The following is a 13,814-nucleotide window of genomic DNA, read 5'->3' as shown; positions in this document are numbered from 1 at the left end:
TTTTTTCCTCACTTTTTATCAGTTCGTTTAATTTGTGTTGGATGAATATACATAAATTAAATTGGCGTATTGGAGAGAAAACATGGTGAGTGTACTGGAAGACTGCGGATAGCGCAGTTCATGTCTGGGTATATATCTGTTTGAGTTTTTCTGATCTTTTTGCTTTTCAGCCGCTATGTTTAATGCATTACTATACATGGAATTCTTCATTTTCTGGAAAACCCTAATGACAGCATTTTCTCAACTTTTTTGAATTTTGAACCCCAAAAACTCCTAACTTTTAATGCAAATCATTAGCGATATTAATTGCGCTCATCTATTTTGATGCTTTTACAGATATTTGACAATGGAAACTTACTACAGAAAAAGATCCAGAAAAATCATTCAAGCTAATATCGTAAGCTTTCTCTCTCTACTTATACAGTTTCTCTCTCTAAAAAGTTGCGCACTTGGGATCAGAGACGAAATGGTTAATTTCTGTAGCAGACAATGTAATCAGTATCTGAATATTTTCCTTTTTCTGTTACACGCGCTATAAAAACTCCACGCGCCAAATTAAAAAAAGTGTAGTACTAGCTTTCAATGCAAGTGCGTGCATGTAATATACACATATTATACCGTGACGGCAAAAAGACAAAAAAAAATCTTTTTGATGATGATGATTGTGATTTTAAATAACCGCATGAGTGGAAGCAAAAAAAATTTAATTAGTTAATTATGCATGTTAATTAATATATTTGAACTATTTATGGTACGTTAAAAACATTTTGATTTTAAACTATTTATTACATATAGAGAGAGGTAAATTGAGAGTACGTGTGTTATAGTATTATATATTGTAGAGAATGAAGGGTGGTGGTGTTCATATTACAATATTACAGCTTTATTATATGGTACAGGAAATGGATTACCAGAAAGGGCAAAAGCAAAGCAGTGTCGTTGGTGCAGACACTACAGTACCAGCTTTGGGCAGACATGAAAACCAACCACTTCTGCCCACATCAGAAAATCACTCTACCCTAAAACGCCACGGTACACACACTCTCTCTCTCTCTCTCTGCAGCACTAGTAGTGGAGTACTACTATATTGTTAGCCGCATCTGAATCAACCTTTTATACTCCATTTTAAATCTTGGGTTTCTCGGAAAATGTATTCACATAATTATACTTCTTTCCACTTTTCAACAGACGACCATGAAAGTCTGGGTGCGAAGATGAACATTGAGATAGGTTCTATTTACGAGATTGATCATATCTTTTTGCCTCCAAGAACCCCAGTTCAACTCAAGTCCATCCGAGTAGCTATGGTGAAGAGAATTAATCCCTGATCATGTTATATACGTCACGTCAATGAATTCAATTTTTTGATTTTTTTTTCTTTTCATGATCAGGTGAGCGAGACAACTGCATTGAATGTGGCAGTCAGGTTCCCGAGCTTGGAGTCACTACACACATATTTCAGCAATAGCACCCGGGAGATGTATCCAGCTTTTGACGAGAAGTTTGTCATGGGAACAGCTCTCGCTAATAAAGTGCTTCTCCGTCAAGTTCCTTCTCTCGAGTTTGCGGAGAAGAAGCATCTTCATAGCTTCTGGTTGATGAACTCGACTAGTTTGGGTGTTCTCCCAAAGAGTGGAACCTGCTTCTCTCAGCTCAAGGTCAATGGAATGGTTACATGGGGGATACGTCGCCAAGTCAAGTTTCTAGGGAGACATGAAGAAAGCAACAACACCAAGTCTTCTTCCAGTTTCGTTCAAGGAGATGATATTCCAAAGGTGGAAGTACCTGCAAAATCTGAAGAAGAAGATGAGGAGGAGGAGGATGAAGAGGAAGAGGATGAAGTCGGAGCTGAATCATTAAAGCAGGAAGATGATGAGGAAACAGAGGAGAATTATGAGGAGGAGGAAGCTGTAACAGAGAAGACTAACAGGAACCTGAAGAGAAAAAGATATAGCTTAAGAGCAACTACAGAGAAACAGGCAAAGAAAACAAGGATTGAGATTCAAAGGCAGAAAAATAAAGTTGCCAAGAAAAACAAATGCAGGCAGTTGACAGTATACAAAGACCCCAAAGACCGTTGGTCTACAGAGAGGTAAGTAAAGCTACTGATCCATTGCATTATTCCTCTACGTTTTGTAGTTTCAGGATAAAAACAATCCTCTCTTTAATTTCTAATGTCTTCACTCAAGGTACAAGTCGGCGGAGAAGAACTTAATGGAGGTGATGAAGGCAAAGGGTGCAATAGCTACTAACCCAATTCTCCGGCCAGAGTTGAGAGCAGAGGCACGGAAGAGCATCGGAGATACCGGCCTGTTGGATCATCTGCTCAAGCACATGGCCGGTAAGATTGCACCTGGAGGAACGGAACGTTTTCGCCGCCGCCACAATGCTGAGGGTGCAATGGAGTATTGGTTGGAGAGTGCTGACCTAGTTAACATCAGGAAGGAGGCCGGTGTTAATGATCCTTATTGGATTCCCCCACCTGGTTGGGAGCTCGGAGACTCTCCCACTCAACACCCTGTCTGTGCCCAGGAATTTAGGCACCTGAAAAATGAGATTTTTGTACTCAAAAGGTTAGCTGAAAATGCTATTAATATACTAGTTTTCAAAGTGCATGTCCATGTCCCAGAAAGAAAAAAAGTTTGTTTTATGGTTGTTCTTGTCGAGCTCTGAAAATTTTGCTATATCTGTCTGTTGGTCGTAAAACAGAGACTGGGAGGACATGGCCATTTCCAAGAAACAGTTGGAAATAGAAGTTGGAAAGCTGAAAAGGTGAAAGTACTGGTGATTTTACACTGTAATTTTAAGCTTTTACATTGGTGATATATAAACATCTATGGCTGTGTTTTTATTTGAGCAGAAAGATTGAGGAGCTTGAATTGAAGAAGAAGCAACAAGAAACCAAAGCTATTGAGACGTCAAGGAAAGCTATTCCATCAATGGTATTTATTTCCAAAAGCCAAAAGTTTGTCATATGAGTGGTTTCCAGATTAATACTACTTAACCCGTTTGGTAATTATACTTCATGTTCTGTTTCTGTGGCAGGAAAAGTGCAAGAAACAATTAATGATAGCCAATTCAGATTTCATGGCAAAAATGGAGGTATTCTAACTGATCAACGTTATATGTATGTTACTGCCTTGCATGTGGAATTAGATGCAACTGTCACTTCCATAGTTTCATATTATGCTGTAACTCACATTTGAGACACCCAACTGAACTCAATCATTTCTGATGTCTCTAATCCATCAAAAATGCACTACTTCCCCTCTACGGTTCTCTGAGTTTTTATCTCTGGTTAGGGTGAAGGGGAAAGGGAGAAATGGGGCTTAATTATGTTTTGATTAGTGAGGAAGTAGAGATTCATGGTACAGTAGGAGTGGTGATATTTTTAGTACTAATAGTTTCTGTGGACTGTTAAATGTTAATTGGGTGATGAATACAGGAAAAGTTTCTGAACCTGGTCTCTAAACTGGAAGAAAAAGATAAGGTGATCACGACATTAATGTTGTCGGCTGAACAATTTGCTGAAGTGAAGAGAAAGGAAGTGGAACAAGGAAGTGAGAAACATGGAGTGCAAGCAGTAGATGTAGCAATGGAGAGATCAAATGATCAGAGCAAGGAGCTAACAGCAATTAACCCCAGAAAAGCAAAAAATGCTCCCCCAGCAGCTGAGGGAAAAGCTGCCAAGATACAAAGGCTCAAGAGTGGCTTCAGACTGTGCAAACCCCAGGGTAGTTTCCTTTGGCCAAACATGGTCCGCAAGAGTAGCGGTTGTAACTTGTCCCCTCAGGTTGTGGTCCAGGTTGAAGATCTTCATATGGTCCAAACACCACCCTCAGTCTCTTCTTCTACTGCTATAGCTCCTCCTTCATTGCTGCCTTACTCTAATAATTTTCATAACAACAACCTAGCTTCCCCTGTCAAGCCTGTCCCTGAAAGACGAGCAGTCACTGTTACTGTCTCCACCATATCTAGTGAAACTTGCTATGAAGCTGGGGATAACATGATGAACTACTCAACTGGAAACAAAACAACTACTCTCATCAACTTAAATGATGTCCCTCATAACGTTGGTGAAGGATTTCGCCAAGCCCCAACATCAAGACAAACTATAACCACGACAACTACTGTCACACCTCATGTGAGTATCATGTATCCCATCTCTATCTCTCAGTCTGCACTTGATCTAATTAACTATTTATGTTCTTGGTAATTGAATGCCACTTTAATTCTATCTGTGTATGTAACTCAAGACATTCTCCTCTCCGGTGAAGGGAGTCAAGATGAGTAAAGCACGGCAAGCTTCAGGGGATGACAGGGCTAGCCAGGTTAGCATCAGCAGGGAGGAGTACGGTCATCAACAAGCAAGCAAATGCTGTTCTTCATCTGCCACATCCTTGCCCCAGGGAGCTGCTAGTTGGTTAGTTCTGGCTACTCCAAGAAACGCTGCCTCAGATGAGTCCATCATTTAGTAGTAGTAACTAAGACTATTAGGTCCTTGTTTCTAAGCACAAGTTGAAGATACTGTTTTTTTTGGCCTCAATCGAGTTGCTTTTCCATTGGATGTTTGCTACCTTCTAATGGTATCGATAGGAATCTATATCACACGATAAGTGTATGTTTAATTCTCAGTGTATTTGTGTTCCCTATCCCACGTACTAGAAAAACTGATCTAATATTTTCTCTTTCCATAGTTGAATTGTTGAAAATATAGAGGTTTCTAGCACATTACGTCTCAACTGTTGTATGATAAGATTATTATTAACAGAACAAGGTATTCAAGGCCATCTTTTATTTGCTGGTTTGAACCAGTAGATGAGGCATGTAAAGAAAAAATAGTCGAGCGTTTCATATCTATCCTCGAATTACAGTAGAAACATCTGATTAGCATTCAAATAACACTTTGACAAAATGAATACGAAATGATTTATGGCAATAAATTTGTCATTTAAACCAGCAAGTGACTGGGAACAGACTTCATACCCTTCATCAATAGGGTGCCAAAAATAGCAGTAGTAATTGATTTTCACTAACTGCTAGATTTCATCTTTCCAGAAGAGGCAACAAACATGTAAATAAATGCACGATTTCACTTACGAAAGAAGGCATCAGTTTCATTAATTGCAATTTTATTGTACAAAAAATATAACCTGCTAAATTTGTATTTCAATGATATAGACATTAACTCTCGTTCATATGTATGTCTTAAATAATTGTGTTTCATATTCATATACAGATACAAATAAATATAACTAGAGACGGGCATTCCAGCTTGTGCAGTAGAATCCTATCTCACTGAAGTGTGAGCTGCATTTGGTGTTATTTAAGCCGGAGTTAGTTTGAGTTCAAGAGTACAAAATATATAAATGCATGTGTAGGATATCGAGGAAAGCTCCATTCAAAGTTGCTCAAAAACAAAGAAAAATTGCAAGAAAGCAACCAAAGTTCCACACAGCCAAGTACAGAACACTAGGATTACAGACTATAAAGAAAGTAACGCAATACAGAACTACCATAAACAAGGCTTTGAATTAATAATCAGTTATCACCAACGTCAGAGAGATATACACTAGCTACAGGCCTGGATGAGTTTAGGAGACATTGTTGGGAGTCTTATAGCAGTTATGTGAAACAGTGAAAGTCAATTTGCCATAGATGCCATGTTAAGAAAATGATTGAGACAGCTTTTAACAAATTAAAAGAGAGACCATGTTAGACTAAGACTAAGAGAGTGGAACAGGTAAGATAGGTAACCTGCTAATAGCTTGCCAAGTAGTCGTCGCTGCATTTCTCACTAGAAGGGAAATGAAAGGACTTGTAATGAGAATTCCCATTAAATCACGGAAATCTTGCATTACATTCCAAATAGCTCTTCTACACCACATCTCCTTTTTTGCCACAACCAGCAACTACATAAAGTTACATCATTAAAGAAAGTGAAACCCTTGTTTTCGTTGGCAAGGGGCCTAGGCCACCCCCAAGGGTGCTTATAAATGTTTTTTTTCCTCATAATTCATTTCTAACCATTATTTTGGGCCCAAATGCTACATGTCCTCTGTTAATTCGTCACTTTGCTACATTATTGCTCATTGGCGAGTGTACACACATTATATTTTCAGTTAGTGTGACTAATAGGTACATCTTGAGAGTAAGGCAAGTGTGCTATGGGAATAGATCTTAGATCAAGTGTCAAATCGAAAGATGCAGACAAGTTAATGGGTCGCTTATGACTTTAGCCTACTTCTATCAATCACTGCATTAATCTGCACAGCAAAAACATATCATACAAGTAACTAAATCAAAGAGAAGCAATTCTCGAATTCAGCACTGCTGTAACTCCTTTTATCTCAGCTTTTGGGTTTACGATTTTGGCTTTCTTTTCCTTATAGATTTTCTTGGATAAAGCCCATGCATATGAAATTGATAAAGAATGAAACTTTAATCAAAACTAACCTGTCAGAAATGACAATTTTTCTCTTCATTGTATAATTTGTTCTGTTAAAACACGAACATGTGACTAGTAACATACATGTTACAATTCTGGTAGACAAAACAGCAATGCTTTTCTGTTTATCGGCTACGCGTATACTCTGAATAATCAATGCATGATTCAGGGAGTCAGACAAGAAAGCAACCCCATGCATCTACGGAAGTTCGATGAGAGCATACTCTTTAGGAGTAGTGTTATTTTTAGGAGTTGTTTCTTAACTAGATAAACAATATATTTTGCAAGAGGACAATTTTGGATCATCAACATTCATTAGAACAACAGAATGCTTTTAATTCTGCATAAGTTGTTTTTCTTTTATAAAGACTACAGAGGCAAAAATATCTTTTCATGACCATACCAACACTGTAACTGAAACCATTGTTCCCTTTATTCCATGTACTTCTCATTAGAGAAAACATTTTTCTCATTTTATTGTTTCTTGAGAAGCTAGGAGTAACCGAGAGTAAATCCTGATAGTCCGTTGCTTCTAGAATGCCTACTACATTTCCACATATGTTTGATATCGATTCTTGCAACAACAATCTTATATTTGATATCGATTCAACCACACATGTCCATTCCTTGGTTACCCATACGTTGGAGAATATAATGCAATTTTGAAACCATGGCGAAGTTATGGATAAAGGATGGTAAATTGAATTCATTAACACTTCAAACAAACATTATAGATATACATTTCCTATTGTAATCTTAGTCCATATTCTTTTATGAGTAAAACTAAAAGTAAATTATGAACACTAACGATAGATAGAGGACATGAAGAAACATACTCCATCAATCTGGTTAATTACAACATGCCTATAAATATAATAAAGCATTTGGTTAATCAAGAAACTAAGAGAATTGTGTGTGATAGTAATAGTATACCAATTCACATAAACAAATTATTGGGTTACTATATACCTTCACGCAGCACTAAAGAGAACAAAAACGCAGCAGAACAAAATTTATTTCAACAAAGCTGGAAGGAAAACACATTATTATCACTCAAAAACACAAATGTAGCTCTCATTTGACCTTTCCATGATGAATTCACAACAACCCAAACTATTCTGAAGCAGACCTAATAGGTTTACCCACAACAAAACGCCTACCGTGATGCCCAATCTTCTTTTTACAGCCATCAAGAGAAACAGATAACTCATAAGGAGGTGCATCAGAAGCCAACCATTGTTCCACATAGAATATGCTCTGACTACACTGCATATGAGGACCAGTGAAAGTTGTCTCAACATAATCCAAGAACCATCCATGGTGATCTCCAGATCCATCAGAAGTAACATTAAGTCTGCAAATTGGTGTGCTAATACATTTGCCTCTACCAGTGAAGATATCCACATTACCTCTTTCGTAGTAATCGTAATTTGGACCCATTAAACCCCACTTTTCAAGATCTGGAATCCATACTGATTTTCCAGAAGCATCGCCTAGTGTAACGCTGATTTTGGAGTCAGTTCCACCCTTTATGATTGAACCAGTTCGAACATACAGAGTATACACACACTCTTCCTGCAAGCACCAAAACATTGTTAATCAGTGTGTCTCAAATCCAAATACTGCATATTTGCAGTAATAATACAGATTCAGATCTCTAGTAAATACCTACATTGTTGATCTAAAAATGCAAGCAAAAAAAAACAGATCGACGAATGGAACATTGATGATGAATCAATAGCATCAAACAATCAATAGTGAAAAGCAAATAAGCTACAATAAGAGTAATAATTAGGATCAAATCAAATAAAATGAAACTCGATCGATCTAAAAGTTGGATCAGGTGGAATAGAAAGATGAGTAGTGAATTGAGATTGAAAAGCATTAAATTAGTAAAATGAAATGAAGAGGGAGGGAGTTACAGATGAACCAGCTGCAGCAATATGAGCTGTAAGGAAGAAAGTGAAAGCAACAGCAATGAGGAAGTGGAGACTCGTCATTTTCTCTTTGATCTTCAAACTCAGAGTGATAGCACACTCCATTATAAACCCAACATTGGGGCCGCGTCATTACAGCTTGCTGTACGAAAAAGTCAATAGGGCCCCCTCCTTTCATTTTTTTTCTTTTAAATTGGCAATTGGAGTGAAAATTCTTTTTGATATGGATAGCGGTGAGATCAAATTTCAAAATCTGCTTTGATACCATAAGCTTAAACTATTAAATTATTAGAGAGTATATTTTTATTACTCTCTCTGTTTTAAATAGAATGGTCAAATTTGACCAAAAAATACTAATTTAATTTTATAATTCTAAATTAAAATTATGTTAAATATATCAAAATTTCCTTTAATCTATATGTCATATGGAAAGATTAAATTAAAATGTTAAAAAAATGAATGGGGTTAATTTTTTAAAATAGATTAAAAAAGAAATAAAATCATTTTATTTTTTTGAACGGAGAAAGAAGTTAATTATATTTCCCGACAAATATCAACAGGACGGTATTAGTAATAGTTACTACTGTTTGAGTAAATATTAAATATAGGTTTAGTTGTCCACAGACGTAAATATTATTACCCATTCTTATTCTTAAAATAAAAGGATTGATTAAAAAAATCTATTGATTTTGAGGTAAATATGAATTAATCCACTTATAATTAACATAATTTGAAACCAGATTTAAACGGATGACAGATCTGTTCTGTCGCACATGGGCAGATTTATTTAGATTATACTTAAAGCTTGCTTAATTAATTGTTCACCTACTCCATCTGAACATAATAATTTAAGAATTAGAGGATAGGAAGATTGACGCTGCATTTTTTTTTTTTAGTTTGATTTTACATTTTTGAAAATTTGATAATTTTTTTTTTTATTTTGATTTGTTCGAAAATTCAAAAGAAATAATCAAGTCGAGCTTTAATCAACAAATTATATACATATTTTTTTGTTATTCTATATACATAATATATTAATATTTTATGAACTATTTATGTTTGACCATGAATTTGGACATGAAAAATTCATCTTTTTTAGAATTAAATTTATATATACTTAAAAAGTATGTAGAAAGTATTATAAGTCATAATAATTGATAATATTTAAAAGATATATGAAAAAATCACGGTCAAAGATATACTTGTTTAAATCTCAAAATTCGAAAGGAGAAACATAAATTGAGACGGATAGAGTATAAAGTTAAACCAAAAATCGTTCATTTTCATTTTCGAATACAATGTTAAAGCTACTACAAATGATTTTTTGCTTCTTGTTTTAAAGAATATGTAAAATGTGTTAAAAGGATATTTCTTTTTAGGGAAGTAGTGTGAAATATATCAGAATTTTGATCGAAATTGTTGTTACGATATCAAATTTTGAAAAGTACCTTTTATCGCCTGCACTATTTAAAAGTGTATTTTAAAGAAATATATATATGTATCCACATGAACATAAAAAAATATTGTATAATTATAAATAGTAATTTGTTCGCTCGTGCACATATATACCTTTAAAATACACTAATAAATAGTTAATGGATTAAAAGCACACTATTAAATAGTTCAGAGATAAAAGATCTCCATAAAATTTGATATCAGTAATTTCGATCAAAATTAAAATATTTTTCAGACTCTTTTCCTTTCTCTTTTCCTTTCTTTCTAAGAAAAAAAAAATGCAAAACCTTTTAAAAGAGTAGCATACCAAGCTAAGAAAATGAGGCACTAATGTGGCTTTACTTTGGTAAAGTTTAAAGCTTCATTGAAGAATTTGTTAGCCTACCATTTTCATCATATCCCAAAATATATATGGCCTCACTTGGGGTGACCATATCACACCATAAAGGAGAAATAAAAAATCATTAATAGCTTGACACCGTCTACTTTAAAACTAAAACCAAACTAAAGTTATTAATTAAACAGTAATGAACTTGGATCAACTTAATCTGAATCCTGTTATATTTGTTTTTACTATTTAATTGCAATCTGTATCATTTAAAAAAGAATTTCTTATCACACCTACCAGCAATAGACATGAAACAAATTAGCATACAAACACAACACATATCTCATAATTTCACTATAAAAATAAGGGGAAAAGGGCTTGATATTTTTCAACTTTATGATTTAACTTTATCGTTATAAAAATAACTTACATATACTCCTAACACTTATGAAAATAGCTCACATGTACTCTTATTATTTAATGGAAGTGAAAACATTAATTTTATATTATTTTTTTTATTTTTTATTTTTAAAAAATAACTAAAGGATATATATGAGTCTTCTCGATAAAGATCCGGTCAAGTATAATTAGGTCAAGTAATGTTCAATGTCTTATAGATTCATGTCATGCCTATTATATGATTATTTATGATTGAGATTCATTTAAATTATATACTCATCTTAATAATAAAAACAACAAAGTTATCAACTATTTTTATTTTTTAAAACTATCGAATAAAACAATTAAGTGTAACCCAAGCTAATATTTTCAAAAAAATAAATAAATAAATTAAGATTGAAAAAGAAAATTTAATATACTTGATTGAAAGTATTTGCATTATCAAATTGAGTCTTATCGGCAACTCTCGATCCGCATACCCGCCAATCTTAATTTCTTTTTCTTGAAAATATTAGCTTGAGTACATTTTATTGCTTTATTTGATAGTTTTAAAATAATAAAAATAAATGACTATTTTGTTGTTTGTATTATTATTAAGATGAGTATATAATTAAGTTAAATTTATTATTAAGATGAATATATAATTTAAGTGAATCTCAACCATAAATTATTATATAGTACACATGACATGAATTCTATAAGGCCAATGTTATACTTGATCGTATCTTTATCCGAGTCTTCTAGTAAAGTTCAGGATATATTTGCTCTTTCTCACACATAATTTTTCTTTTTTGACATTTTTTCTTCAATGACTAGTTTGAATTTTAAACATCTCCCTTATAGATCTATTTGCTTATTATTATTTGAGTTTCTTATTCTTATTTAATTATTTGTTTTTCGTTCATTTTTAGTGTAAAAATATGAGAAATAAAAAAGAAAAAAATTATAAATTGAAAAAGAGCAAAAAAAAGTATTTAATTATTTTGCAGCTATATTATTATTTTAAGATTTTAAATTTTATATTTTAAGAAGATTTACGTACAAATATTTTTAGAATAATTCATAATGGCATAGTACAAATCCTAGGTTCATACATCATCACAATACACTAGTAATATTGTGCTAGAAACTCTTCAATTGTTGAGTTTGAGTCCAAATGATTTCCTGATATTAATGATAGGTTTAGGTTGCACCGATAGTTAACTATTAATAATATTCCCTTTTAAGTTTCTTGTAACGACCTGTTTAGTCGTTTTGAGCAGCAGATTTTTATTTCTGGAAAATTGGCTGAGGANCGGTATATCTGGTATTAGTTTTTCCTTAACTTCTCTGCTATGCATGGTCTGTTAAAAGATTAGTAAAACACCATAACTGCAGTATGGGGTTATCATAAATGTGTTTCGAATGGGCTGGAAAATGATAGCTTAAGAAATAATGAAATTTCTATCGTTTGATCGCTTGAACTTTAGATAATATTGTCTCCTAAAGTTATCTATGACTGTGACAGGGAACTTTTGCTCGGACAAGAAGCCAGCAGCAGTTAATTGGATCGAGGGGAGAGGAAAGTCTGTAGTTTGTGAGGCAATTATCACAGAAGAGGTGGTGAAGAAAGTTTTGAAAACTGAGGTTGCTGCTCTTGTGGAGCTGAACATGCTTAAAAATCTTACTGGCTCTGCCATGGCTGGTGCCCTTGGAGGTTTCAATGCCCATGCCAGCAATATCGTATCAGCTGTGTTTATAGCCACCGGTCAGGATCCAGCTCAGAACATAGAGAGCTCGCACTGCATCACTATGATGGAGGCTGTAAATGATGGCAAGGACCTCCATATTTCTGTTACAATGCCTTCCATTGAGGTATGTAATTAACATTTTCTTTGTTGTTCCTTCTTTTTAATCATCAAGATTAATGAGTTTTATGTATAAGAATCAGACTTAACACTTTCGAGATCAGTTTAAATTGATTTAGTCGTGAGATAGTAAGGTACTGCATGCATGCATCATGATGCAGGTTTGGATTCTTCAAATCTCAATCAAATAGTTGAACCACTTGAAAGAAAAAAGACAATGAAAGGATTCTTGAAATATCTCAATTTAGTGTTAGTCTGTGAGACCTTACAACGAAGCAATGTCTTTCACCACATATATTTATGATCACTTGGACTATATATAGACGACAATCTCGTAGAAGTATCTTGTCCTCAATTCAGTTTAAACTAGTTGTGAAATCTTCCAATTTCTTGTTATATTTATGGTATTTGCTTCGATACAGGTTGGTACCGTTGGAGGTGGAACTCAACTTGCATCTCAGTCAGCTTGCTTAAACTTGTTAGGAGTGAAAGGTGCCAACAGAGAGGCACCAGGGTCAAATGCAAGGCTCTTGGCTACAGTAGTAGCTGGTTCGGTTCTTGCTGGTGAACTATCCCTCATGTCAGCTATATCGGCTGGGCAACTAGTTAATAGCCACATGAAATACAATAGATCTACCAAAGATGTCACCAAGGCGTCCTCCTAATCAGGGGAATACAATACAATCCATTCCCGGCCTTGTATTTGAAGGTGTACACAGGTGATCCCGCAAGTAGCCTCCATTTATGAATGATCTATATTAGGAATAAATAAATTAATAAAGCAAAAAAGAAAAGAAAAATAAAGAGAAGAGGGGTAGATAGAAGGAAGAGACAAGTGTTGTAGCAGAAAACAAAGTGAAGTCCCGGAAACAAATACATTGCACTTCTTTGTTTCACCATTGTATCACGAAGGTCCGTGGGGAGGAAGAAGTTAGCTGGGCTGTGTTTGTTGTCTCAGTGATTCTTGATGACATGTATTAGCTGCCAACACTTGGTATCATTCAATGTTTCAAAAGGCGATACCCTTTTCGTTTCTATTGTATTGTTCCTTTCGTTGTTAATTTGTCATTTCTACAGGGGTTGTCTCGATCTGATTAGTAAGTGTGTTGTTGTATATGAAAATAAGTTCTTTTATTCAAATGAATTGTTGACATATTTGTTCTTACATGAACGTTTATTCTTTAACATGAATGTGTGATTAAACACCTTCAAGATATAGTTAATTAACTTAAATTCAATTTAATTAATGGTTATAGATCAAGATTATGTCATGACCCAGCCCGTTGTGATTGACACTCACTCTAACCCTCCGGTGGGAGAATCACTACTACCATTCAACTAAAGCAAATAATTAAGACTAAGATATTTAAGTTACAGAAGTAAGTTAAATAAACTATAAC

The 13,814-nt window shown here is 34.4% G+C and overlaps 3 protein-coding genes across 3 annotated transcripts; 2 read left to right on the top strand and 1 right to left on the bottom strand.

Moving 5' to 3' along the window:
- Positions 1 to 342: 342 nt before the first annotated feature.
- Positions 343 to 4,781, top strand: LOC107013490 (protein DYAD-like). Its single transcript, XM_015213392.2, has 10 exons — positions 343 to 397; positions 900 to 1,032; positions 1,189 to 1,307; positions 1,392 to 2,092; positions 2,190 to 2,573; positions 2,710 to 2,772; positions 2,861 to 2,942; positions 3,046 to 3,102; positions 3,446 to 4,144; positions 4,257 to 4,781. The coding sequence occupies exons 1-10, from the start codon at positions 347 to 349 to the stop codon at positions 4,473 to 4,475; spliced, it is 2,508 nt and encodes an 835-aa protein (XP_015068878.2). The 5' UTR covers positions 343 to 346; the 3' UTR covers positions 4,476 to 4,781.
- A 2,555-nt stretch (positions 4,782 to 7,336) lies between these two features.
- On the bottom strand, positions 7,337 to 8,514 carry LOC107012242 (PLAT domain-containing protein 3-like). Its single transcript, XM_015212028.2, has 2 exons — positions 8,371 to 8,514; positions 7,337 to 8,023 (listed from the first exon to the last, which is right to left on the bottom strand). Exons 1-2 carry the CDS (start codon positions 8,488 to 8,490, stop codon positions 7,562 to 7,564), a joined length of 582 nt encoding a protein of 193 aa, XP_015067514.1. The 5' UTR covers positions 8,491 to 8,514; the 3' UTR covers positions 7,337 to 7,561.
- Positions 8,515 to 10,720: 2,206 nt separating this feature from the next.
- On the top strand, positions 10,721 to 13,508 carry LOC107013488 (3-hydroxy-3-methylglutaryl-coenzyme A reductase 2). Its single transcript, XM_015213390.2, has 4 exons — positions 10,721 to 10,749; positions 11,860 to 11,873; positions 12,075 to 12,421; positions 12,837 to 13,508. Exons 1-4 carry the CDS (start codon positions 10,721 to 10,723, stop codon positions 13,077 to 13,079), a joined length of 633 nt encoding a protein of 210 aa, XP_015068876.1. The 3' UTR covers positions 13,080 to 13,508.
- The last annotated feature ends 306 nt before the right edge of the window (positions 13,509 to 13,814 follow it).

This window comes from Solanum pennellii, chromosome 3, assembly GCF_001406875.1.
Source record: "Solanum pennellii chromosome 3, SPENNV200".
NCBI lineage: Eukaryota > Viridiplantae > Streptophyta > Magnoliopsida > Solanales > Solanaceae > Solanum > Solanum pennellii.
The sequence above is the reverse complement of the archived record's forward strand: the minus strand, read 5'-3'. Positions and strand labels throughout refer to the sequence as shown.

Bases quoted from the DNA above. Each gene is read 5' to 3' on its own strand.
- LOC107012242 (XM_015212028.2), bottom strand. From the start codon at position 8,490: ATGGAGTGTGCTATCACTCTGAGTTTGAAGATCAAAGAGAAAATGACG. The intron at 8,024-8,370 runs GTAACTCCCTCC...TGGTGCTTGCAG, and splicing joins TTGCTGCAGCTGGTTCATCT to GAAGAGTGTGTGTATACTCT.
- LOC107013490 (XM_015213392.2), top strand. From the start codon at position 347: ATGGAAACTTACTACAGAAAAAGATCCAGAAAAATCATTCAAGCTAAT. The intron at 1,033-1,188 runs GTACACACACTC...ACTTTTCAACAG, and splicing joins CTCTACCCTAAAACGCCACG to ACGACCATGAAAGTCTGGGT. The intron at 1,308-1,391 runs GTGAAGAGAATT...TTTCATGATCAG, and splicing joins AGTCCATCCGAGTAGCTATG to GTGAGCGAGACAACTGCATT.